The 27,765-nt window shown below is 47.7% G+C and overlaps 1 protein-coding gene across 35 annotated transcripts in view; it reads left to right on the top strand.

Moving 5' to 3' along the window:
• Positions 1-27,765, top strand: part of Cacna1c (calcium voltage-gated channel subunit alpha1 C) — a 662,482-nt gene that overhangs the window by 88,438 nt on the left and 546,279 nt on the right. For 11 of the 35 annotated variants that reach the window (XM_050148349.1, XM_050148346.1, XM_050148343.1 and 8 more), the window contains exon 1: positions 17,219-17,906. The exons of 19 other annotated variants lie outside the window; for them this stretch is intronic. In XM_050148349.1, the coding sequence (XP_050004306.1) occupies positions 17,858-17,906 (49 nt within the window). In that variant the 5' untranslated portion in view covers positions 17,219-17,857. Of the gene's footprint in view, positions 1-17,218; positions 17,907-27,765 lie in introns of those variants that run through there. 5 more of the 35 variants (XM_050148353.1, XM_050148354.1, XM_050148344.1 and 2 more) reach the window with 1 other exon arrangement.

Here is a 27,765-nt window from a genome sequence, read left to right as displayed (position 1 = left end):
CAAATATTCAAGAGGCACATTTACAACACTGCAACTGAGGAAAACCGCAACAGTGCCGGCCATGAAACAAGGAGCAGGCCAATTTGTGTTGCCTATGTACACATGAATGGGGCGGTCCCCTGGAGCATAGCTGACCTACCAAGGGCCACACCATTAAAGAAGATTGGTTCTCCCTCCCCAAGAAGCTAGCAACTATCAATAGGTCCTCAGAGGGAAGTATGGAGTGTCATGAGCCCATTCCTTCTCCTAGATGGATTTGTTTTTACTGGCTTGTTCTTGTGTGGGCCTTGTGAAGGCCACCATGACTGTAAGAGTCCATGAGGGCAAACAGTCTTGTCCTTTCCCAAAGACACCATTTTATTCTGGTCCTCCCCAACCTCTGGCTCTTACAGTATTCCAACCCTCTCCCCTGTAAAGGCCCCTGAGCTTTGGGACTGCTGTGACAGAGACGTCCAATTTGGGGCTGAGCACTCCACAGACGTATATTCTCTGTACTGAGTTTCCGCTGGTCCCAGCAAAGGGACACTTCTGTGATGAGGCCTGAGAGCTGCAATAGTCTCTGGCTATAGAGATATAGACTCAGAGGGCAGTTTGATACTGTGTCTGTTTAGCAAAATAATAGAAGTTGGTTTATCCATGAACTCCACAAACAATGGGTTCTTGGCCAGATTTACAGTACCAAGCATGTGTTTCCGTGTGTGTGTGTGTGTGTGTGTGTGTGTGTGTGTGTGTGTTGGTCGTGGTGACTTAGATCCTATCAGAAAGCAGTTGGTTACCCACATAACAAGCCGCTGTTGCACCCATGGGCATATCTTGTATCAATCTTTACAGCATCTCACAGTTTCACAGGCAGGTAAGTCCTTCTCAGTACAATGAAAGTCAGCTATCCCAAAGGAAGCTTCCCGGTCACTGCCAACCTGATTGCTCCACGTCCCGTGACAAAATGTGTTGTATCATCAGTGATTGAGTCTCACAGTCAGGTTCTGGTGGGCAATACAGAGCTATGGCAATATTTTGTATTGGAAATCTTCAGGAAGTTCCTTACTAACAATTTAAGGGGGGTATATCTATCCCAAACCTGGCACTGTGTTTTTTATTTGGTAGCCTATGGGTTCTGGGAGAAGCATTATCCCATGTGCAGGGTAATTCCATATAAAACAATAAGTTCCCATAAAGATTTTACAAACATCTTTACTGTTAATTATTCTTTCTCATAGCTCCTCCTCTGCCCTATCTTCTCACCCTTCTCTCACTTAAACCTCTGTTACCACTGAGGTGACCATTAGTATTCTGTTATTACTGAAAGATGAGAATCGGTTCCTGTCATTTTGCTGATTTTTTAGTATTACCCTAGATCTCTTTAGATTACTTATCCTAGTATTGTTTATTCCCATGACATCTTGGCTGTGTTTATCCTTGCCTTCAGATGAAACTATTCTGCCCAGTATCTTCTGTGAATCTGGCTTTACTGGTCATAAATTTCCTTAGTCTATTTTTATCATGGAACATTCCTATTCTTTTTTATTTAACAGATAGTTTTGCTGGCTATACTATTTTGGGTTGGCAGTTATGGTCTTTCAGGGCTTGGAATGTATCTTTCCATACCCTAATGGCTTTAGAAGTTCCTGTCAGATGATCAGGTGTTGCTCCGGTGGACCGCCAGAGGCAACTAGACCTTTCTCTTTTGCAGCTTCCAAGGTCTGTTAAGTGTTCTAACTGTAATTTGCTGTGGAGAAATTTCTCTTCTGGTCTTCTCTCTCTGGTGTTATGCAGGCTTCTTGTACCTGAATGATATCTTTTTCACCATGTTTAGGAAATTTTTCCTATGATAATTATTGAAATCATCTTCTCTGACTCTGTGCCCATAACTTGATCTTTTCATGGTGTCTCGGAGCTCTTCCGTTGTTGGTCTCTTACTAAATCATCTAATTCCTCGCCTCTGTTTCCAGCCATGTTTTCTACGCGATTCATTTTGTTGGTGACACTTTCCACTGAGACTTGGTCTATGCCTATAGAACATTGACTCCCAGCCTCATTCCAGTCATGGTTCTCTTCAGCCATTCCCTTTTCGCACCTTGGATTGACTTCCTTATTCATTCAGCTCTTCGCCTTTCTCCTCTTGTTATGCACCATGGCTTCTTTACATTGTTTGCATTGTAATTATTGCTTAAGCTTCTTCTTTATCCAGAAGTTCTACTGATTTGTTCTCATTAGGAGCCGTGACTCTGGGATTAATACTTTTGGAGGAAGACGTGTTATCTTGGATTTTCCTTATTGTTTTCGTCTCTATGCTAAAGACCCGCACATCTGGAGTCGGTGGTTAGTGTCCTTTCATATTTTTATTTTTAAGTTCATGCATCTTTTCTTCTCTGGGTGGAGGTATTGACAGTGCTCAGGAGAAGGGCAGGCTGTAGCAGAGTAGAGTGTTTTCTCTGCGGGGTAGATATTTGGGTGAGAAGTCTGCCTCTGGTCTTATCCGCGTGTCAGATCTACCCAGAGTCAGCTCTAGTCTCCTTCTGCAGCTTCACTGTGCACAGGGAATTGAGGAACTCCCTGTGTACGTGGGCTTTACTGTGGGCCAGATCAGTCTTCACCCTGCGTCTCCCGTGTCTGCTGCTCCCGTGTGTGCATTCGAGCTTCCACCGGGATCCCATCTTGTCCACAGATTCCGCTGCTGGAGGACGCCCTCTAGGCACTGCTAGATCCAAGCAAGTTAATTTCAGAATTAGCCTCTGTATCACCCTCCCCTGTTACTGAGGTCTAGTTTAGGTGGTCAGCTGCATCATGATCAACTGTAAGAAACCTAGGTCCTGCCCAGACACTGAGTCAGAATCAGGACTTTGATAAGAACCCTAGTTGACTAGAAGGCACATTAAAATTTGGGCGAGACTACACTAACCAACTAGAAGACAGAGTTCTTATAGATGTATTGTGTGCGTGTGTGCAATTGAAGACTGTCTGTTGAATGCAGCTGTTTTCTTGAAACAGCCAACAACCTTCTTGTATTTTTCCCTTTCATCCATATTTCCTTCTCATTCTACTCTTATGCCCCTTTTCCTGGTTTTCTCTCAGTAGCTGTGATAAACACCATGACAGAAAGTCCAGCTTTTGGCAGCAAGGGTATTTGGTATATACATTCCTCTCACAGTCCATCACTGAGGGAAGTTAGGCAGGAACTCAGCAGGGTACAAACATGGAGTCAGGAACCCAAGTAGAGGCCATGGAGCGAGGGGTGCCATTTACTCACTTGCTTAGCATGCTTTCTTATACAACCCAGGACCACCAGTCCAGGGATGGCACTGCTCACGGTGAGCTGGGCCCTCCCACACCAAATTAATCCAGAAAATGCCCCACTGGCCTGCCTACAGGCCAATCTGATGAAGGCATGTTCTCAGTTGAGACTTTTCTCTTCCCAGATGACCCTAGCTTGTGTCAAGTTGACAGTCAGCTAACAAGCACACCTCTTCCCAGCCCCCAAAGCCCAAACAAATTACAACACAAACTGTGCACTTAGCATGGCCCAAGCCCCCAGTCTACTGGGGTTGAGAATCTTGAGAGGATAGGAATTGGTTGACCTGTTGTGACTTAAAAACAGGAAGAGTTCTTCCTCAACAGGATATCACACTTTGAAACAGGATACTTAATGAATCACAGTGTAACCTAAAGATCACATTTCCATTGATGGAATTTGAGTCACTCTGACACTCTGGCGGAGACCTTAGATTCCCGAGGGCTATTGCGACTTTCCTCTCCATGAGTGTGACATTGTGTGGGTAGCTACTTAACCCAACACCATAACAGCTGACCTTTACTGAAAGGGTGACCCAGACTTTTCGGCTTAGGAAGCCTCCTTATTGCTTGCAGTCAGTTAGTTCTGCTAGCTGCTTCCTGAGCAATTGCTTTGTTACCTTTGCTGATACACTAAGCCACCGAAGATGCAAAGTTCATGAGGCTGAGGAGATGGCTGAGCAGTTGGAAGCGCACGTACTGTTCTTGCATGGGACCAGAGTTTAATTCCCAGCACCTATGGCACACAACCACCCACCTCTCTAGCACCAGGGAACTTGACATCTTCCTCTTGACGCCGGAGTCAACTACACTCGTGCTCGCGCACACACACACATATCCCCCCTCCCCCCGTCCATGCACATAATTAAAAAAGATACAAAGTTGGTTTTTTTAAAAATAAGCAATATTTTAAAATCATTCTATATATTTAAGGCAATTTTTTTTACCAGCCAAAGAAACACAGAAGGAGAGGAGTGTTGAACTTTGATTCAGACCCTGTTCCTGGAGATGACTGGACCTAGGTTTAACAGTGCACTGGATTTGGGCCTGGCATCTTGGAGTCATAACGATTGCTCAGACAGCTTTAAGTGTTGATTTCCAATTGTTGTAGGGACAGGTCTGGATTCTAGGACATTCCTTTTTTTTATTGCCTGAACTGATTTTTTTTTTAACTCATTCAAGTCATTTCTCAGGGGTCCATTCCACTTCCACAGCTGTGTCGTTGCTGCTCGGGTTCAGGTATTTAGCGGGACATTCCTCTGTGTGGCTTTCGTTTGAACAGAGCTTATAAAAGACAGATATAAGGAAAGGAAAATGGGTATGCCCATCTGTAAGTGTTATGAAAGTAAACACTCTTCTTGTGGGTAGCAGCTGCAAAAGACAGAGACAGCCTTTGATGGTCGGTGAGGCTTCATGCACATGGGGCAGGCCTCTTAGTGGTAAGATAAAGAGCCCAACCGTTTATGCAGAGGCCCAGCCCCCCCAGGAAAGGGTCTGCTTAGCTAAGTAACTCACTGAACAACGATGAGAGGACAACCTCCTTTTGAACTGATCTCCCTGGTAACCTCCCAGGGAGATTTTTCAGGAACATTATCTACCAGCTCAAGGCCAGTCTTTCATGTAGATACTTCTGTGAAGTGATTGAAGGAAGTAGGGCAGGTCTCTTGGTCCTCAAATTTTCCCTTTATCAAACTGAAATTGCACCATTGGCAATCTATCACTTTGAATTAACCCTCTACCGCCTTCAGTGACAAAGACATCACCCGCTCACTCACTCACTCCTCCCTCAGATGTTCATCAAATACTGTCTGCTTCAAAGGTAAATAGGACAGGGTTCTTGCCCTTGGACTGCTCAAACGCCAGCTGGAGATCCAGGGGACAAACACTCCCAGCAGTGTGACCTATGATTTAGCAGTGGTAAGGGAACAGCTGCTTGAGTGCATAGGAAGAGGAGTCCAAGCCATGCATGACTTTGGGATTGGGTCTTAAATGATAAGATACATAGGATGAAAGCTGGCAGTTCGAGTATGGATCAGAAGAAGAAATAAGTGATGACACTGGGCCTTGCACCCCCTGGAATCCTGTGTTGATGCTGGACACCGGTGTGTGCTCAGGGCGCTTTGTGGAGTGTTGGGGTGGACCAGTTTGTCTACTTGTGTAACATGTGGGCCTGCTTGTTGGGGTTTCTGTTCTGCCCAGTTCCCACAGCCATTTAGCCCCCCAAAGAAATCACACAGAGAATCTGCATTAGTTATAAGCTGATTGGCCCATTAGCTCAGGCTTCTTATTAACTCTTATAACTTATATTAGCCCATTATTCTAGTATATGTTAACCAACCACATGGCTTGGTACCTTTTTCAGCGGGTCAGGTCACATCCTGCTTCTTTGGTGTCTGGACAGGACTGGGGAGGAATGGGCTTCCTCCTTCCCAGAATCTCCTGTTCCCATTGCCCTACCTCTATTTCCTGTCTGGCTGTCCCACCTATACTTCCTGTCTGGCTACTGGCCAATCAGCGTTTATTTAAAACATAATTGACAGAATACGGAATTGTCCCCCACCATACCTGGATACTGGTGAATTCGTGGAGGACTCGGTTTGTTTTTTCCTTCCCTGACAGCATCCCTTCAGTCACCTTGCAAACAGCGCAGGGGCTCCCATGCCTGAGAACACAGCTATTAGGTTTGCCACTGTGAGGGTAGCCAAGAGATCTTGAGGATGGACATAGATCTGCTTGGTTTTTTAATATTCACGATTTGGACATTTCAAAACTACGAAGATGGCCCAAGCAAGGCCCATGTGTGATGGGAAATGATTTTAGCCCCGTGCCCCCAAGCCTTGGCGGCATGAATGAGCTTCAGCGAATAGAGAGTGCTGATCTCTTGTCTCGGCACATTGCCAGAGTGGGGCCTTTGCCAGCTGCTGAGATGTGGAAGTGAGGACTAACCCAGGCACCCAGCCCCACCCCTGGAATGCTTTCAGAGCTTTAAGGGGAAAATTTCAAGATCAAATTGGTTACTTGGACAAAATAATTGAAATTTAATTTGACTTTTTGAAACATTTGGCAGAATTTGGTTACGAAAATCTCTCTCAGCAGTTGGCTGGGGGCACTGGGGGAAGTGTCAGCAGTTGGCTGGGCACTGGAGAAGTAGCAAATACCCTTAATTTTCATTTATAAAGATTGGTTCCATACACTCTGCAAATAGTGAGTTCTTTAAAAAAAAACAAATCGGTTACATTTATTTGTGTGTGTGTTTGTGCATATATGTGCTCCATAGACACGTGTGATGCTCAGAGGATGAGCTGGCTCTTTCCCTTCTATCATGCAGGCCCTGGCAGCATCTACCCGCTGAGCCATCTTGCCAGCCCGGGAGTTTTTATAACTCTGCCCCTGTCTCTCCCCCTTTCTTTCTCCCTCTTTGTGTGTCCATGTCGTGTGGTATATACACGTGTGTGTGGGGTGTGTGCTTATGTGCCAATGTGGTGGCCAGAGGAAGAAGTCAGGCGTTTTGCTTTATGAGACTCCATCTCATTTCCTTGAGAAATGGTCTCTTATTAAATTTAGATCTGGGCCACCAGCCTGCAAGTCCCAGTGATCCCTCCGCTTCTCTCTCTTGCTACCCCCAGCCCTGGAGTTACAGGCATATGCGTGACCACAGTCAGCTTTTTGCACAGGTTCCAGGGATTTGAACTCTGGTCCTTATGCTTGCACAGCAAGCGCTCTGACCAGCCCAGATAGTGAAGCCTTACACTCAAGAAACAATGACCCATATATGTAAATTTCAGACTAAATTCCTTGTGAAGCTGGGTTCCTAGCCAAGTTCTGTCACAGAAAATCCAAAGTGTACTTGTTAACTTAGAGGTAAAACAGGGAGAAAGTGTTGTGGTCCCTCTTAGGCATGGGTACTGTCCCTCACCAGCATGGAAGACGTTACCAGAGAATGATGGATTACCCCAAAAGATTCCTGGGATGTAGCTCCCAGAGAGGAATTGTGGCAGGAGAGTGGGGTTGGGGTCAGAGAGACACACATAAAAGAGAGGTTTACATACAAAAGAAATCTGTTGAGGCTGGAGAGATAGTTCAATGGTTAAGAACACTGTCTGGTTTTCCAGAAGACCTGGATTCAAATCCCAGCTCCTTCCTAGTGGCTGGTTATCTGTCATCAGTAACTCTAGTTCCATGACATCCAACGCCCTCTTCTGGATTCTGTGGATACTGCATGCACGTGGTGCACAGACATAACAGGCAACATACCTATACACATACAAATTAAAAATATTAAAAAACAGAAACTGGTTGACAGAAAAAACTGGAATGCCTTACACACTTAGGCTACACAACACAGAGAAAGTGTGAAAAAAGCACTAATATGCACATATAGGAGACAGGCGCTGTGCAAATGACCTCTAAAGCCACAGGGGACTCTGCCCAGTGCTTTTGAGTGTACGCTCACTAAGCCGCTGCCATTCTTGGGAGTGCCTTTCACTTCTTAATAAACTGGCCTTATTTCTGGTATTTCTATTATTTTTTTTTAAAAGGTCACCAGTTGTTCTGTTTTTCCAAGGAAAGGAGGGCAAACCAAGAGGGCTGGAATCGTGGCAGTGATATAGAGGAGGTACCAGGAACAATCACCGGGTGCTATGAGAGACTGTTAGAAACCATTTCATCTTCCTGGTAGTGAACAATCTTGTTATTTCTATATTTTTCTTACCAAGCATTTCCATACTAATACTTTATCTGGTACCCAAACCCCATTCTTGGGAGTTCCCCGGTTTTATAGTTAAGGAGACTGAAGGCCGACAGCAACAGCCGGAGCTTTGATTTCAGAGCGCATTCTACTGTGTGACCTCTGGCTTCTCCCCAGAAACAAAAACACAGCACATTCATATTTCTCCAATAAATCCCCGCAGAAGGACAGACTCGAAGAACTGCTTTGACAGCTTAGACTGTTAAACCTTCAGGAGAGCTGGCGGTGACGCCCAGTGTTAGCTCTGCTTGGCCTTCCAGGATTAAAACCACATTGAAAAATGGGATGATTTTTTTTCATGGTATAAAATACATGCAACCCAGAGTTCCAAAGCCGTCCAGGAGTTCATGGGTGGTAGTATCCTGAGGATAAGTAGTCGTGTGTTTCTTGGTACTTTGTTTTGCAAGGATGTCAAGGAGATCAAAGTCCTTGACAAGGGAGGTAAACGGTTTTAGGTCACCTTGCGACTAGAAGACAGAGTGCGAATTAGGACCCAGAGGTGTTGTTTCCCGGACATTCACTCACAACCCAAGGTCTTAACACTCAGCTTTCTCCCTCCAGCACAGCATCCTGCATGGTGTGCGCGGGCAGCATTGGCTGTAGCCAGCGGCTGGGTGTGGGTCTTCCTCCTTTCTCTCACTCAGTTTCTCAATTTTGAGGAAGTATGTGCTCTCTCAGCCGTTTTCCACTTAGCACCTGAAATTACAAATGCTTTTAAATGACGCAATTACAGGTGCTTTGATGGTCTAGGTAATGTATCACTTGCCAAGAGTTGCCAATGACATGTAAGCACCATAGCTACCTGATATCCCTTGGCGGTAGTTTGAATGAAAACATCCCCCATAGGCACAAGCATTTGAGCACTTGGTCGTCAGTCAGCTGCATCGGTTGGGAAGTTTTAGGAGGTGTGGTCATGATGGGGGAAGGGTGTCACTGGGGACCCTGCTTTGAAAGCATACAACCCTGTTTGCCTGCCCATTTGTTCTTTCTGCTTAGCGCTTGCTGTTAAAGATGTGATCTCTCAAGCTTCCTGTTCCCGTCCCCCAGCCTGCTGCTTGGTGCTATGCTTTCCCGCCACGATGGACTCCTATTCCTCTGGAACACAATCCAAAACAAAACCTCTCCTTCCCAAGTCACTTTTGGTGATGGTGTTAGATCACTGCAACAGAAAGTAATGGACACACCTTTTATTATCCTTTCAAAAACACATAAAGCCTGTGCTTGGTCGTCAAAGATGTTGCAGCGTTTCCTTTTATCCTTAGAGATGCCCTCCACTTCTTCCTTTAAAAAATCTTACTTTTAACACACACACACACATCATATATGTTTGTTTATCATTGAAAATCTTTCATTGACCATGGTATCATATTGCGTCAAAAAGAGGCAGAGAAATTGAAATTAACTATCTTTCTGTGACCATAAGACTCCCTGTTACTTTTTGCATTTGATAGTCTTTTAATTTTTTTATACTTAAAAATTAAAATGTAATCTGGGTGGTAGTGGCCTGCACTTTTAATCCCAGCACTTGGGAGGCAGAGGTAGACAGATCTCTGTGAGTTCAAGGCCAGCCTGGTCTACAGAGCTAATTACAGGACAGCCAAGTTTACATAGAGAAACCCTGCTTTGGAAAACCAAAAATGAAAAAAAAATTAAAATGTGTACATGGATTAAAAGCATGTCTATATGTGTATCCAGTGATCATAGCAATTAGCATTTCCACTTCCGTGAACATTTATCATCTCGACGCGTTGGAAACCTCTGAACCCTTCTGGTTATTTTGGGATATGATATTAATTCTAGACTGTTAATTACATTACCGTGCTATACAGCAATAGGACAGATTCCATCCATCTACCTATCTGCATCTTGGAACCTCTTATTTAACCTCCGTTCTCCTTCCTCCCTCCCCCCTCTTAATCTCTAGTGACCACTGTCTCATTACAGAAATTATTAATGTATAATTGAGCAAAACAATGTACTCACATTATGAGCCTTTAAAAGTAATTAAAATCATATTGGAAATATACCCCTTGGAAAGACAGATAATTGGAGGAGTGTCGTCGCTGGTAACACAGGCTTCCTGGATCCCCAGTAGATGCATTCCTGGCGGGGGGCCATCCACAGGAGGATGCCCCTGGTAAGACCGGAGCAGCAGAGGCATGCATGAGAGAAAGGAGAGGCAGCAAGAGGGCTCTGGCCTCCTCTGGTTGTCCTCTTCGGACTAAGATGAAATACAGAAAAATGCTGGTGTCTGTAAATGGATTCAACATAGGCCAAGAGGACTACTTCAGTACACAGCTCGAAGAGGTTCTAAACCACCCCGTTACGCAGGCCCACGTGGGGGACTGGTGACGTACTCTTGTTTCCTCCACTTGAGAATAGTTGACACAACCTACTTCACAGAAACAGAGACCTAAGCGTGTCTGTGAAAGAATTTTGTTTTTATTTTTAAACTGTAGAATAAGTTGTAATGGATATTGCCATTAATTTACCTAAAACAAATAACAACTTACATGCTGAAAAAATGAGATGAACATGCTGTATGAGCCACTATCAAAGATTGTTAAGGTTATTACAACCTGTCCTCTTCCGAGGACCAATTGACTGGCACTTCACTGATTGGAATGGAAGTCAATTTAGCAAGGGCAACTCCGTCTAAATCCTCATTGCATGCTGGTCACACACAGGGGGCTGTTGTTTTATTCCAGTCTGCTGGTCAAAAAGGGCAATGTTATACTATGACAATGATTTCCAGATTCCTGGGCCTTCGTATAATAACTGTGAATCTTGAACTTCTTAGTTTGAATTTTTATATTTTTGAGAATTTCACATTTGAGTGCATACGTATTTTATGTATTTTAGCATGTGTTTCCTTATGACTTTTCCAAACATTCTCAGTGTTCTTTATCTCCCCTTTCTATATTATCTTCCTTTCTCCACACTGGATAAGGCAAACCTCATCCCCGGACCCAGCACCCACATCCTGCAATCACATTCTTCATCTAGAACCAGGTAGTGGGGGGTTCACAAAGTCGCCACAGGGTTCCAGATGGAAGGATGCTTCTCCATTCTGTACCACTTGAATTGTATGGCAGAAGAGATCGCACTTTAGAAAAGTAACCTTGAGGCTGGAGAGATGGCTCAGTGGTTAAGAACACTGACTGCTCTTTCAGAGGACCCGGGTTCAGTTCCCAGCACCCACATGGCAGTTAACCACCATCTGTATTCCAGATTCAGTGGCTCCATTGCTCTCTTCTGGTCCCTTAGGCACTACGTGCACGTGGTGAACACACACACACACACACACACACACACGCACACATACACACAGAGGCAAGATATCCACACACATAAAAATTTTTAAAAATCTCAAAAATAAAAAATATATAAAAGTTAAAAGTAATCATACACTTTATTAGTCAGAATTTGTCCGAAAGATGTATCTAAAGGTAGAGCAGTTGGGAAGTGCATTGAGTGGCCTTTCATAAACAGCATCGGTCAGTTCAGGGGATAATGATCACTAAGAGTTTTTGTTCAGTAATCATTTAATAAAGTTATATTAATTGCAAAGATGATTACATAAGTTGAACAAGCAGGAGTGACTATGCTGGCCCCACTCAAGTCATAATGTTTATTCAACGTGTATGTGTAATATATATGTGTGTGTGTTGTGTGTGTGTGTGTGTGTGTGTGTGTGTGTGTAAGAAACAGTCTCAGTGAGCTTCCTATGCTTTACAGGTCTCATAGGTATTAGATGCGAGCTGCGGGGGAATGTGAGTGAAGGGACATTAGCATAGATCAGGGTCCCTGGTAGCTGAGTGATGGTCTGCCCAAATGAGAGCCAGTATCCCAATCCACAGGACATGTGAGTGTAACTTGGAAAACGGGTCTTTGCAGATGTAGCTACTTTAAGGATCTTGAGATGAAGAAATCAAGTTGCAATACCCAACAACCCCTAATTCCAGTGGCACGTGTCTTGTTGGAGTGCAGCAGAAGGAGATTTGACAGTTAAGGGAGAAGGCAATGCGACCAGAGAGACATGTGGCCACAAGCCAAAGAATACTGTTGACCACCAGAAGCTAGACAAGGAGAAGAATGGGTCTTCTCTAGAGCCCCAGAAGGACCGTGACCCTGCTTGGTTTTGAAGCTGTAGTTGCCAAAAAAGGAAGAACGCAGTACTATTGTTTGAACCCCTTGGTCAGTGACAGTTTTGTCTGACAGTCCTGGGAAATGAGTTCCCACAGGAGTGGCCTCCTATTTATTTCTAGGTGTTATGAAATGAGGTTACTGGGTAATTCAACACTCTAAGGGAGTAGTCTGGAAAAAGGGCGGTGTATTGCCCGGACACATCATTTAAGGGTTGATGAAGGAAGGAGTCCCACATGGGGCAGGGGATTGATTATAGGGCTTGCCTCTCCGCTTGGAGGTGGGGCTAGGGAAGAACCGACAGAAAGCTGCTCTCTGTAACTAATGACGGGTCTGAAGATGCTGTGGACCAGCAGGACCAGAAGAGTGAAAAGAGCCAATGAGAGGTGGGAATGATCATGGTCAAAATGGAACAAAAGCCACGAAGAAACTAGAATCCCTGTTTGGTTCTCACCGCTTTGGACTCTGAAACAAAGCTGACTACCCCTTTCTCCCACGACTCCATAGCTGGAGGAGAAAGGAGAAGGAAGGGGTCGGGGGGAGCTGTGGTCCCCTGAGAAGGATGCACTCCATTGATGACAGCGTGGATGTGGACATCACAGCGTAAACGCTGATGTTTTGTCTCCGCCGTTCAAATTCCCCCAGAGATCTGTTGTAGACATCTATGGCCGGGAGCCATGTGAAGAAGATAATCCCACAAAAGAAGGCCCCAGAAGCTAAGATGACCAGTGAAGAGCCACTGCCCAGTGCTGCTTCCAGGTTCGGGTCTCTGTCAGAGCATGCTCCAGGGACCCTTGGCAGAAGAGAGCAGCCCGTGGACCTTTCCCAGTTGTCCCTCCTTCGCTCATTGCTCATCGTTACCTGGTTTCAAACATCCACTCTTACACACAATCCCATGAACGAGGGATTAACTGACAAGATGTCGTCCGAGAAGGTCGGTGTTAGGTGGTACCCACGACCTCCTTGCCGGCACTCTGCCACCAGCAGAGCGACTGGTGCTTCAGTCAGGTTCCTTGGGTGAGTGAGGACCTAACAGTACATTTGAGCTTGAATCACTGGTCAGGGAATGCTTTAGGTTTTTGGTCTTGTTGCTGGTATAAAACACCTGGCAAAGGCAATTTATAGAAGGAAAGATTTTTTGATTCACAGTCTGAGGGTACAGCCCAGCATGGTGGGGAAGGCACGGCTGCAGGAGCTTGAGGCTGTCGGTTACAGCATCAGCAGTCAGGAAGCAGAGAGATGAACCCTGCTCCTCCATCCTTCTCCTCCCCAGCCCACGGAATGGTGAGGTCCACAGTTAAGGTAGGTCTTTCCCACATCGATTAGCCTAATTTAAGCGATCCCTTACAGGCACGCATAGAGGATTACGCCCTACGTGGCCAGCTTATGTCAAGTTGACAAAATTGACCATCAAAGATGGGTGGTAACTTGAGAATAAGTGGTTGTCGGGTGGGCAGTGGGCACCTTGGGGCTTAGCTTCTGTCCTCCCTGGCAAGCCAATGGGGTCCTAGTCCCTGTGACTGGGATGCAGCTGCCTATAAACTTGAGTGCCTGCTTGGTAGCCTGACTCCCATACCTCTGGTCAGACAAGAAGAAAGATGAATAAAAACTTACCTATTCTAGCTCCCCAAGGGAGCTACTGCCAGCATTTTGGTGGGACCCTCTTTTGTCTTTTTACTAATTCTAGAATTCACATCTTAAAAGAACAGAGAACCAAACATTATATGATATTTTGTAGCTATTTTTTCTCATCACCAATATTTCTCTGTGGTATCATTTATGCCAGTTGGAATTTCTTATGTTGATCTTCCCTAGTTTATATGCAGAGTGGCTAAGAGACAGGTAGAAGTCCGACTACTGGGGTTCAAATCCCACCCACACTTACTGCCTGTGAAAACATGAGCAAGCAAGCAAACCTTCCTGTCTTTTTCTCCTTTGTAATATGGCAACAGAAATGTTTCACATGGCTGTGCTAGAGAGCAGTCAATTTCACAGGCATGAGACACAAAGGCAAACTTTTGAAATATTATTATTTAACTGACATTTTGTTACTTAGATTATTTTCAGGTTTCTCAAGTCACATAAATACGCTGCAATGAACTTATTCACTTCAGTCTTGTTTCCAAAGGAAATATGTGTGGTCACGGAGCAGAATCTTATCCAGAGTAAGCCATGCCTAAGTAGACATTGAGTGTTCTTATGTACAAAGCACTGTGCAGAGCAGGGAGGTAGGAAGTGTGCATGTGTGCTGTGTGCATGCATGTGTGTGTGTGTGTCGGGGATGGGGTGGCATGTGCACAGGCCCAATGCTCCGTGGCAGGCCTGACACAGGGAAAGACTTGAGGAGCAGGAAGAGAAGAGAGAACACTTGTAGCTAGGGTCAAAGCTGCCAGGGAAAGAGGCAGGCTGCTGCTTCTGCTTCTGCTCCTGCCACCTCCCACATCCCACATCACAATTCTAAACGGTCTCTGGTGGGTGGAGAATTTGTTACCTCGCAGAAGAACACCCAGGGCTGGGTTCCAAAGTTAGAAAGTGGGATATGGGCGTACTTTGAAGACCAAATATTTAGGAAATAACTTTTTCGGGAAAGGAAAGAACGTATTAATAGCTGAAAAGAGAAGTGGAAAATGGAAGCGAAGCTGCATGGAGCTCACATTTTCCTGTTAGGTTTCCTACTCACAGAAAAGTCAGGCAGCCAATCAAACCTGTGACCCCCAACGCACAAGCGCTTGGTTCTCAATTCCATGGTATTGTGCAAAGTATATTTTGCAGTCAGTTCTTGAAACTCTACCCCCGCCATGTCACCCCTGGCCATCCTCTTAGCAGAGAGCAGTATAATACAAGAAACATGAATTTGGTGTCAGATTCTCCTGGGCTAAGTCCCAGTTGGGTGCCCCAGGCTATGGAACATGGGTTTTAGTTTCCTCCAGCTGTAAAACAGAGACAATAACCCTTACCTCATGATGCAGTGGAGAGCAGTCAGCGAGGCCATGCCTGTAGAGCATCACTCTACGGCTGGATGTGACGAGATTAGCCACCACCCTTCTTGTGCTACAGGGTGCAATGGAAACACAAACCAATTTTATTATTGCTTATGCAATCAGCTACACTCGCCCTTGAGATGTAGTCCCATAATCTCCCTAAATGGGGCCATGTAATTTCTAACTTCCTTTCTCAGACTGGAGGCCGAAAGTTGGGTAATCACACACCAGGATGGCCAAGACACATCCCTTATTAACAATAACAGCAACCATAAACAATTAGATCCTTTTGACATAGAATAAAGATGATAGGGTTTAATACCTGTCCCAGGAGTCTCGCATTTTAATCTGGTGGAAACATCACTGCACAAAGGAAAATGAGGAGTGTTAAGGTTTCAGGTCTCAAGCAGTGGCCAGGGAGGCAATCTGAGATGGTACAGAGAGGGGTACTCCTTCATTCATTCACTCAACGTGAATGTATTGGGTACCTGCTACCTGCCATATACTGCTCTATATAGTAATTAGGAAAATGGACAAGAACTGCTGGTGGGGGTGTCAGGCTGTAGTGTTTCCTCGGGGTAAGATCAAGATGGGGGTCACTGAGGTGAACTCTGAGCAAGGTCTCCAAGGAGTGAAAGCATCTTCTAAAGATGCAAGAAACAGTGCAAGAAGTAGGACAAGAGGTTTGTGTGTGCAGGGCGAGAGGATCATGTCTGGCGAGCAGCAAGAGGAGCAGCAAGGGTATAAAATGGGGGGGCAACGGTGATGGAAGACGTGCATAGACATTCCTGCAGTCTTTGTAGGTTAGCGTGACTTTCACTTAAGTGACGGAGAGGCCATTGGATGGTCTGGGTTAGAACAGCACCATTTTAAGTGGGTTGTTCCCATGCTGTGAGGAGAAGGCGCCTGAGGAGAGGAGGCTGACCAGAGAGAACCAGCTACTGGCTCAACCCCAGAAGGGGGCAACAGAAAAAGTGAGTGGAGGTTGTGCCGCATTTTGTCTAACGTGAATTCCGTGATGTGGGATCGCAAGGGAAACCAAGCCAAGATGACTCCGGGGTTCTTCCATGAGCAACTAGAGGGGTCAGCTGAGTTGGGGGAAGGCTGCGTGAGGAGCAAGCCTGGATATACGTTTCATTCTCAAGGGAGAGGGCAAGCTGGCTGGCGTCTGAGTCAGAAGAGAGGGTCTAGAATGAAGATTCACAGCTGACAGAGCCCCTCGTTAAAGTCACCTGGAGACAGGGAGCGAGGCAGCCTAAGGGCTGATCTCTAGACCAGGTTTCCCAGTGGTAGGCCCTCCCAGAATGGGCTCACCAGCCCCATCTAGAGGGTCGTGCCTGCAGGAGGTGCTTTGGATATTAAATGTGACGGCGGGTGTCGGAGAGAAGTGCTTCATAGCTCCCCGCCGGGGTGGCAGAAATAATTAAGAGAAGTAGGTAAAGGTACACTGGCCGAACACGTGCTTCGCCTGCCCCCAAGGAGGGAGCAAACCTGGCTGTATTAATCTGTTCAGACATCTGGGCACCACCGCTGCCTGGCCCACGAGGCTCCGCCTCTTGGGCTCTTTCTCTCTCCCCGCCCATCTGCCCATCCTCGCCTGTATGTGTCACTTCTACAACCGTTCTGATTGTAATTGATAAACAGAATCACGGCTCATTTTGCTGTTTCGTTCGGTCGATGTGAAAAAGGCCGGGGAGTTGGGCACATTGTATTCCGTGTTCCCGGGATTCCCCTCCCAGGCCTTGCTGGCGTGGCGGTGCTCTCCCCCTCCCGCCCCCCCGGGACGCGCGGGAGCCGCGGGGGGCCTGGTGAGGGTGGGGGTCTGCAGGCCGAGGCCAGGCGCCTGGAGGTGTGTCCGCGCCCAGGGTTCGCTCCCCGCCTTCTAGCGGCCAGGGCTTCTCGCGTGGCGCCGCCGCTCCACTCGGGCTCCGGTCCCCGCCGCGCGCCGCCGCCACATCTGGAAGCGTTCAGCGCGTCTGCTCCGGCGCGCCGGGCGGGCGGGCGGGCGGGCGAGCGGGCGGGCGCGGGCAGGGGCGGGCGCGGGCGCGGCGGGGCTGGAGGGAGGAGGGAGGCCGCGCCGCGCTCTCGCGCCCGGTGTCTCCCTCTCGCTGCCTCTGCAGAAACAGCTCCCTGCCAGAACGGCGCTCGGCGCGGCGCGGCCCGGAGCGGCGGCGGCGCTTCCCGCGGGCTCGCCCTCAGGTGTTCGCGGCTGCCGTCGCCGAAGAACGCGGCTCGGGGCCTCTCGGAGATCGCCCTGGGCGGGCCGGAGACGCCTCGGCCCCCTGGCGGCTCGGGGTCCACCCCGCGTCGCGGGCCCGCCGCTCTCCCTTGCCTCGCCTTTGCGCCTCTTCTTGCTCTGCCTCTCCATTTATTATTATTATTGTTATTTTTTCAAATGGTGTAGCCGCCAGAGGTGCGGTGCTAAATTCTTGGAAGGGGCCCGGATGTACTGAGGATGCATTACAATCTCACGAAAGGAGGCGGTAGTGGAAAGCAGCAGTTTTTGGTGTTTGGTGCAATAATGGGGATCAGGTAATCAGCCGAAGGGAGCAAGAAATACTGCGGATCCACGGCTTCCTCGATTTGCGCGAAAGCCGCCGCCAGCCTCGGAGGAGGGATTCATCCAGACCCGCTCGCGGCTGTTGCTGCATTTCTTCCTTTTTGTGGCTTCTCCTTTCCAAGCAGTTTTTGGCCAATGGTCAATGAAAACACGAGGATGTACGTTCCGGAGGAAAACCACCAAGGTAAGCGGGACCCTATCGCCGCACCCGGCTCGCCCGTAGCTGCCCACGGCGGGTCCCCGTGGAGCTGCCCGCGCCGCGTGCGCGAGGGGCGCCAACGCCGCGCGCGGGAGCCCGCGGGAGCCGGCGAGCCGCCGTGCGAGCCGGAGCGGAAAATTCCCGCCCCTCCCCCTCCGCGGCCGGCCTTCTTCGGAGCATGTGGTTCCCATGAAATCCCGGGCGAGGGGGAAAGTTCCCCAAGTGTCGGCGCTGCCTGCGTTTCTCGCCTTTGCCTCGAAAGCCGGCCGGGCCACGGCCCGCTGGGGAGCGGCGGCTTCGGGGTCCTTCGCTCTGCCGGGGCGCGGCAGGGAACGCGCGGCGCGCGTGCACCCCGCGGAGACCAGCCCCGCGCCGGTGGCCCCCCAGGCTGTCCGGCGTCCACTCTTCCCGGCGCCACTTCCCCGGGCGGTGCGCTCCAGGTCGCGGGTGGGGGTTGGGGGTGGGGGCTGCAGCTGTGCGTCTCCGCGCGCCTCCTCTCTCCATCTAGGCTCCTCGGCTCCTCAACACAACACCGCCCACCTCTCCACTGCCATTGACCCCGAGCGAGCCCACGCCAGGTGTGTTATTGTTGGCACGCCTGTGTGGACTCGCACCTGAGGATGGAAGCAGCTAGAAGCCCAGAGATGTGTGGGCTTCGCTTTTTCATGTTTTCAGAGAATCAGGAAAGGGTGTGACTAGCTCTGAGGCTCCATACTTAGTGTTCTCTAAGCATCTCCATGCTGGGCATCAAGTGTCTCCAGCTCCCCCTCTGATGGTGAAAGGCTTCCAGGTAACTCCTTACTTCCTGGAAACTTTCTCCCTCTCCTTCTCAGTCTCCATCGACAAGTTACTGTTTTGACATTGCTCAGTGATTAAGGTGATGAAGCTGAAGTATGCTGTAGTCTCAGGATGCCCTTTCTACAGGCTCTCTGCCCCCTCCACCGTTCCCTTTCTCTTTTTGCCCTCAGCAGCTACCATTGCTCTTCCACATTGTGTCTTCCCTCACCTTGCCAGCTTACTTCCCAGTGACTCTCCAGAGCCCAGCCTTGTAGAAGTAGTATCCAGGCCTGGCATCCAGCCCCTTCCCCCTTTGCCCTATCATCACCATTTGGGGTCAGGGCCATTGCCTTTGCGGATTAGGGCTATTGGGGGAGCTGCTTAGCTGCCTGGTCTTTATCTGGGAGCTGATTTAGATTCCCACTGCCTTTCTGCTTCCCATCTTGGGTGGCGGTGGTGGGATTTTGGCCTCCATAAGAAGAAAGACTTGTCAAGGGTCATGGATACTGGTCTTTTATGGCATGAAGGCAATCCCTGTCTCTGAGTTACCTACCTTCCTTGTTCATCTGTCCTGGAACCACTTTCTTAGCTGATTGGAGTTCTGGATGGATTAGGAGGAGGACAGGATGACACAAAAGAAAGGGTGATATTTTTGAAGAGTGGAGGTGGGCTAGATCTCTCAGGTTCTGGCCATGTCTTCAGTCTAAGCAACTTGATGGAGAACTCAGTAGTGTTGCCCTAGCGTTTACTACTGAGGGCAAGACATTTTTGTAAAGCATGCTATGCCCATAGTTTGCAAGGTCTCCCAGAAGTGTAGAATAAACCCCTTGTTAGCTAACTTCCTTACTCTGCCTTTCTTTTGCCACTTTGCTTCTCAATATCATCCCCAGGCCCCTTGCAGGGAGCAGGAGTTAACTGAAGGATCAGCAACCCCGTAGGTTCTGGAGGAGGATGTAGTAGGGGAAGAGGAGGTGGCAGTGGCCAGCAACTCTACCTTTCTAGCAGGAAGGCAGCAACCACTATAGCAACCTGGATGCTACTCTCTCTCAGAGCTGCAGCGGTTACATAATTCACAGGAGCGCTTTCGCCTCCATCCCTAGATGCGGTTCTTAGGTAAAAGAGCCCCAGGGTCCCTGTCCCCCTCTGCCTCCCACCTTCTTTTCGTTGATTGGCTGGGCTTTTTGGAGGGTTGGGGAAGGTGGTAGAGGTGGGAAGGACAGGCCTGGAGGAGTGTGAATATTTACAAGAAAGAAGCGGCTGACTTAGTAACTCATGGGTGATGAAACATAGTTGGGGGCTAGAGTTTCCGAAGGCAGGGAGAACAGGAGCCAAATGATGACCTCAGAACAGCAGCGGTGACCAATCAGAGCGGAGAGGCAAATAAGTTGCCAGGTGGCTGTTTTTTTCTCTCCTGACTGGCTTGTAAGGACTGAATACATCTTCTTCCCACAGCTTCCCAGTGGGCTGCGTGCACCTATGAAGGAAGAGGTTCAGACTGTGGCGGTCAGAGGCCAGTACCTCGAAACAACTTGGAGTCAAGGCAGGGAAGGGCTCTACTCCCAGGCTTTAGACTGGAGGTTATGCACCCAAGCTGTGCCTCACTTCTGGTGCCCCAGCAGCTCTGGTCCCATTCCAGCCTACCACTTTTCTGGGCTGCTTACCCCGCGTAGGCTCCAGCTAGGAAGTGAATTTCTTAATACTCCACCATTTAACAGGAAAACATCAGAATGTCCCCTATCTGCTGGAGACAAGGCAGAGGAGGGGGGGGCACACACTGTGCTGTTCTTTAAACCACTTAGCCATACAAGAGTAGTAATTATTTAAAATCAAGTAATAATAAATGATCGCAGTTAACTCTTCGCATGGTCCGAGAGCTGCACGTTCTGTGAAGGTTAGAAGAAGGCTTGACATCAGTTTCTCTTTCTCTGCGAGTTACATGTGGGACGTTGGAGAAAGGGGGCTTTTAAAATTCCAAGTGCTGTTCCTGGGAATGACCCACACAGTGTAAGAGAATCTATAGTTATCTATTTCCATAGAACACAAAGAATGATGGTTAAGAGATTGCATAGGACTTAGTGCACCTCACCCTGGGTGTTATGCAAAGGAATGTTGACAGTACATTATCCTAAAATGGTTTGGGGGAATGTTTTTCCCCATTTAAATCTCCCATTGAGTAGAGGCTCATCCCAGGAGCACAGATGCCACAAGGTTAACAGTGATTTGTCAACACACTGGTGAGCCACTAGCCCCCCTCCCCCCATCTCTTAGAGTCTTGGAAAAGATTTAGGATCGTTAACTTGCCTCTTCTACCCAGAACTGCTTTAGGTGGGCTCTTCCGTGAATAGGGTTTACTAAAGGAGCCCAAGGAGATACTAATAGAGGTTTCTGGGGCCTTGCTGATCTTTGGATATACTCCATAGTATAAGTAGGAGTTCATTGCAAGGGCCTGGATGCATAATTGACCCTAATCTTGCAGGAACAGACTCTTCTGGACCAGCCGTAGAGCTGACTTCTGCCTCTCCCAGTAGGTGGCGCTACAGGGCTTAAGAGTCAGGCCATGGTCTCCAGGGCCATGGAGATGAGGAAAGACATTGGGAAGATGGAGAAGCTGTTCCCTCAGGGCCTGGTGCAGAGGACCTTACAGAGCATCTTGTGTCTCCATGGCACTGTTCACTGGAGGCCTTCCAGAATGAAGGAGGCCCCGAGTCCCTCCACGGATCTTCCCCTTTGGATTGCTGGGCTCCATTGCACTTTCTTACCTCAGACTTCTGTTTACCTGGTCTGTAGACTCCCACAGAGAGAGCCTTGAGGGAACCTTTGGATGGGGCAGCTGAACACATCACGGCCTCGTGCTGATTCCCTTCAGGATTCGAGAGGGATAGGCTAAAAACGAGCGGGCCCAAGGTCCCCAAGCCTGAGGCAACCTGAAGTTGGGGTTGCAGGATGCTGACCTGTTTTCATCAGTGGCTCCTCAGCATTTCCTTAGCTTTGTTAGGGGGAGAACAAAGACAGCTGTGGGCTCATTTCTCAGATGATTTCTGCCTCAGCCGTCTCCTGCTGGGTGGCGGCAGGGAGGATCTGGAGACCTGGGTAGAAAGTCCCTGAAGCCCATTTTGACGTTCATTGCTGTTTGCCAACTCTTGCTGTTCCCTCTCTATCTATCCTGCTGCCCCTGGTTTTGGAGTTGTTCTGGAAGATCCTGACTAAGAGGGCCTGAGAGTGACCGCTGGAGCGCTCTTCCTTTTACAGTCATCCTGCCTGCCTGGCGTTCCGGTTCTGGGCAAAAGCAGGGATTACTGGCCAGCAGCCAGCCACACCAGCTCTTTCTCGCTGTCTCCCCCCCCAAATGAAGATGTGTTTACTCTAGTACCCACTAAAGAAAGCCCCTGGCCTGCTGGGGAAACATGGCCTGAAGACACGAGCAACAAGGCTGATTAGCAAAATAATCAGTTTAGTCTGATTTTAGATTCGGTCTTTTCTGTGGCTTAAGTTAATGTGGGGCACTGTGGAGGATAGCATAACCGAATTTTTTGATGGAAAAAAAAAAAGGCACGGGGAATTGTTTAGCGAAATATCAGGTGCTAAATACTTGGCGACATGCTAAACATCCTGCTAATGAAATGACATTTGGCGTCATGGCCACCAGCAGGAGAATAATTTAGTAAACACTTGTTTACTGGTCCTCAGGGCTGGTAGTGAGTAAGATAAGTAGCGACAGGAGAGTGACAGACGCTCCGGGGAAAAGGAGAGGGATCCAGTGCCATTGCAAAGCCCAGCGTCTAGGCTGCAGCCAGGCTCTGTTAGACGGAGCAGAACAGGGCCGACACAGAGACCTGTGGAGCTGAAGCCTGTGTGTTTGCTGGACAGTTGACGGCAGCTTGCCCATGCCTAGGCTCTGGTGATCGCTGCGGATGCAGGCCAGGAGGCCTCAGCAGACCAGAGCTGCTTCCACAGTTTGGAAACTCATGGAGGTGGTTGTTTGTCATGGCAACAAGTGAAGTGGCACCGACTCTGTGTTTACCCCCTTTTCTGCTGAATATGGGGGCCCTGGGCACATTCCAGGGCTTTGCTTATGTTCTCAGTACGTGTTACGTGGGAGAGGGATCCCACTGGGGTGACGGGCAAGGGTGGCATCCAGGGTTACCTCATGGAAAGGTTAGTTGTGGAAAGACTGGTACTTTAGAAACTCGAGGTACCAGAATGTGACAGAAACTGACTGACCAGAGGCCCAGTTGACTGTGCTGTCTGCGGGGAGCTTGGGGAGGTCATAGGGAATGCAGTTGCTACTCATGGACTCCTCGGACTCAAGAAGGGAGTAAAGGTTCCATAAGGAGCAAGTCTGGACCTTGGCAGCTGAGAGTCAAGCGAAGGTTGAAAATAGACCCTTTTATCCCAAGGGAACCAAGGCAATCGTTACGTTGGTTTTCGGCAGAGGATGAAGAAAGCAGGGGTTGATTGGCAAGAACTTCTAAAATCCCACAAAGCCTCCTTGTTACATTAACTGGTGGGTGGTCTTATGCTGTTTGTGTGTGTGTGTGTGTGTGTGTGTGTGTGTGTACAGGGAGAGGAGGTAGAATTTCTTTCTAAGAGCATGAATACATGCTCTTAGAAAGGCTTGTCAAACATGGAATAAATACGATGTCTTGTCAGAGTTTACTTTTTAGGCTCAGAGTAAAGGTAAAGGAACCTCAGGAAAAATTCCCATTTACATTTGAGAAAATAGAGGCTCCAGAAGGGTCATTTGGGCCAGATGTGACTAGAAACTGCCCTAGGCTCTCCCAGGGCGGGTGAAGCCTGCTGTGTAGGGTTTCAGGTTGGGCTTTGTATAGTGAGCGTCTCTACCTCTCCCTCTTCTTGGGTCTCCTGCCTCCAGTTAGGTACTGACTTAAATTAATGCCTGAGGCATTAGATTTTAGGAACAGAGTTGAGAGGGGTGGGAGGTATCTATCATTGGAAAGGCTTAAAAATAATTCCTTAAACTGCAGAGTGAAAGTCCATATGTGTCCCCAGAAACACAAAATCCAGGATTTTGCACCCCCTTCCTAGTAGATATGTCTCAAGCATTTTGCGTCTGCCGACTCCCCATATGCACCAAGCTACTGGGGTTGGAGAGGCACAGAGTATCAGACTCTGGGAAAGCAACACACTGGAGCCACGTTGACAGCATTTCACAAGTGTTACTGGGGGACTGAGATACTCCAGCGTCTAGAGATGAAAACAAACAAGAGTCTGACTTAGACTGACTTATCCCCGAATAAGCAAGAAGGAAGTGAAAAGCTAGTTAAGATCGGTCTTTCTTGTGTTTTGACATTGAGAGTTCTTGACAGCTGTCAGTCACTGTTGGTCAGTAGCATCCTAGGACTAAGGCTCCATCAGTACCGGTATTCCGACTTTGGAGGGGCAGGACCTGAGGTGGGGGTGGGGTTACCTAATAGGGCCAGCTGCCATGCTGTCACTGACTCACAGATACAGCGCATGCTTCCCTGCCTTCAGTTTCAAGTTCAAAGCCCAGTGGGTCAGTCTTGTGATGCATAGGCTATGTAGAGATAAAAGGGGAACAGATGCTACTTGTTGCTCTGTGTTCTTCCCAGCATCCAGTTTCCCAGACCTCTTCACCCCTGCCCTGTGCAGAGGGACAGAAGGTTTGGAAAGGAAAGCTTTGCTTCAAAAGTACACCTAGATTTTGGAAAATGGACCATTTTTTTTTAATGGCAAAAGTTCTGGTTGTTTGTAGATAAAGAGAGGCAGTAACGTCGTATGGTGCTTTAAGACACTTATCGAATAGAGAAGGGCTTAAGTGTCCGTTTTAAGTTGCAGGATTAGCCTTTTAATTTCCTGAAATAAAAACAATCTCATGATCAGAAAGTATGCTGGTAAACTTTCGCATCCCCTTTGCACCTTGCGCTTCCAGCCTCTGGTCCCAGGATCTGTAGAGCTGCCCGTGTTTTTATTTTTATGTAAGGGCAGCAGTGCCTGCACTGAAGCCTACCCGACCCCTTTGTAGTTTAGAAAAGGTCAGGAGTATTGCCTAATAGCTAATGAACACCCAGCATGGTCTGGGTATAATTCTTGGGGTGTCACATGCTTGTGCTTAGTGTCGCTCATTTTTATAATGAGGTGGCTGTTCACAGCCTTTCCCAGGAAGTTGAAAACTGTCTGCTGGGGTTTTAAAATAGAGCAGATAAAGTTTGTTCTATTACTTTTCTATTGTTAGTCAGTTCTCAGTTGCAAAATGTCTACAGTAACCAATTTCTAAAGAGGGGAGGTTTATTTTGCTACATAGTTTCAGAGGTTTAGTTACCTCTGTAGTCCGCTGGCTCAGTTGTTTTTGGGGCCTGTGGTGAAACAGGACATAATGGCAGGGAGTGTGTGTAGAGCAAAGCTTCTTTTCTCATGGCCATGGGAAGCCCAGAGAAAAGAAGGGGCTAGAGTTCCAATGTCGCCAGCAAGGACAAGCAAGCTCCAATGACCTACCATCCTCCCACCAGGCCCCATATCTTACAGCCTTGATACCTTCAAGTATGGCTGAAGGCTGATAAGCAAACGTCAACACCAAAACCTTTGGGGACATTTCAGATCAAAACCATAGCACTTCATGCGGGGAGGAACTGGAAGAGAAAACTGCTCCTCCCTTTGGGAAGCCATCTGTGGCCTCATGGAGCTGCCCTCAGATTTGTTTTTGTTTCTGCTGTGATGATGTCATGGACGAAGAACTGAAGGTCGGGCTTCTATAACCGGACGTGGGGCCTTTCTCTGGCCTCTCCTCTCTTAGCCATGTTCTGGCTAATGACTTAGTCCACAGTTTAGTTTGGTTAGGATTAGTTCTAAGCCGTATGGAAGTGTGGCCTTGTTCTAGCTTGTTCTTGGGTAGCTCTTGGTGCCCCTCTGGAGGAATGGGCACCCTCTACTTTCCAGCAGCCTTCTGGTACATTGCTTGTCCTTGCCGTGACTTCCAGCATCATGCATTATGTGTCTAAACTTAATTAATTTTGCTTGTTTATTTATTTTGTTATTTGAGACAGGCCGGCCTAGACTTTCTATGTAGCTGAGGCTAACCTTAAGCTCCTCATCCTTCTGCCTGTGTCTTACAAGAGCTAGGGTTAGAAGCATGTGCCACCAGGCCTGGCTGTTTGTTTTTGAATAGCATCTTTGTTGAGATATAATTCACATGGTATAACATATATTCACTGAAACATGGCTTTTAGAGTATTTAATAGAATTTTTAAATCATCTCCACTGTCTAGTTCCCGAACAACTTCCTCTATCTCAAAAGGAAGTCAAGTAACCTCTGGTTGACATAATCCATCCCTGCCCCAGCCCTTGGCACCCAAGAATTTACTTTGGTTTCAGTGGCTTCTTCTGCTCTGTTGACAGCAACAATAATTCTACAAGTGGAGTTCTCCATGTAGATAATATGCCATAAAAACATAGAAATATTGGAATGTTTGTGATAATCTGTGTGAGTTAAAAGATAGAGTCTGAGTCGTTTTGGCCTGGGGTTGACAGACATGATCCCAGCATGGAAAAGGGAAATGGACACAAACTCCCATCCCTAACCAAGAAGTTATTTCAAGTTATACCTTCCAGGAAAGGGAAACATTTATTTTTTTTCCCCAATGAAGTGTCATTGGGTATATCAACCACACTCCAGGGCAGTCCCCATGGCCAGGCATAGTTGGCCAGTGCAAAGCAGACATCGTGTGTGCTCGCACTTTTGTTTTGGGTTGCCTTAAAGTGTGTTTTTGGTTTATTTTGAGTGTTTTATTTTTTGGCTGTTGTTTATTTTTTATTTTAATTTTTTGTTTTGAGAGAGTGATGTTTAGAAGGTGGAGAGGTGGGGGAGGATCTGGAAGGAGTTGAGAAAGTGAAAAGGATTTAAGCAAAATATGTTGAATGAAAAAAATTAAATAATAAAAAATTAAAACTTGCAAAGAAAATAAAGTGGGTTTAAATATTTTCGTGTGTGTTCATAATGCTAGGTCTGCGAGACTTACAGATTACTGTGCTCTTTTAAAATCTGTAATGTAATGTCCGTCAGCCAGTGGCGTTGACTTTACTCACAATGCTGTGCAACCATCACCATTCCAAACGCCTTCATCAGACAGTATTCCCTACGCCCCAACGCCTTCCCTTAGTCTGATGACACTTAAGCAACTTGCTCTCTGTATGAGTCTGCTTATTCTAGATGCTTCCTGGGAGCGCTGTTTTGTCTGCGGCTGGCTTGCTTAGCAAAGTGTCTTCAAGGTTTATCATGCTGCCGCAGCGTGTGCCCAACGCCGTACTTCCTTGTTGCTGAATACTCCTTCTCGTGTGTATCCCAGTGTCTTTAGCTCCTTGTCTGTTGGTTACTTGGATGTTTCCACCTGTGGCTGTTGCTATAGTGCCGTGCAGTAGTTTGGGACACGGACACATATTTGATTTCCTTTGGGCCTGAACCGTAAAAAAAAGCCTAAGTGGCTTCCCAAGTTTGATTCCCTTTGCATGAGAATTTGGCCTTAGGGAATCCCACTGTGTTAGGAGCGAGGGTCCAGTGTGCTACTCGGTGCCCAGCACACGTATCTGAGATTCGACACTGAGTGTTTGACAGTGAAGCAGCTGCTTTCTGTTGAGGACTGGCTATCCCTGCCCAAATCCCAAACTAATGGAGATCTCACCTCGAGTTCAGCTCTCACTGCCTTGCTCGCTGAGCTCTGTAACACAACAGGAAATGGGCATTGGCAAGACAAAGCTATTTCATCTGTCTCTGCTCTCTTCCAGGCTCAGTGGATTGTGTGCACCAGTGTTGGCTGAGTGGTGTCATGTGGCCTGGTTCATGAAGGTCGCTGTCTCTGGCCGTAATGCTGCCTTTTTGGAGAATAGCTTCTTAGGGCTCTTAAGTGGTGCGTGTCAGCTAAGAATTGGGCAAAGAAGAAGACAGTAAATAGTCTCTCTCTCTCTCTCTCTCTCTCTCTCTCTCTCTCTCTCTCTCCCTCCCTCCCTCCCTCTCTTGTATGTGTGAGTGTGTATGTTTGTGTAGTAGGTCACAAAAGAAGAAACTCCTAAAGGACGAGAGCCGGGCTGGCAGACC

This window comes from Alexandromys fortis, unplaced genomic scaffold (assembly GCF_014885135.2).
Source record: "Alexandromys fortis isolate MF-2015 unplaced genomic scaffold, M_Fortis_MF-2015_v1.1 scaffold_59, whole genome shotgun sequence".
Lineage (NCBI taxonomy): Eukaryota > Metazoa > Chordata > Mammalia > Rodentia > Cricetidae > Alexandromys > Alexandromys fortis.
This window is presented reverse-complemented; position numbering and strand designations above follow the sequence as displayed.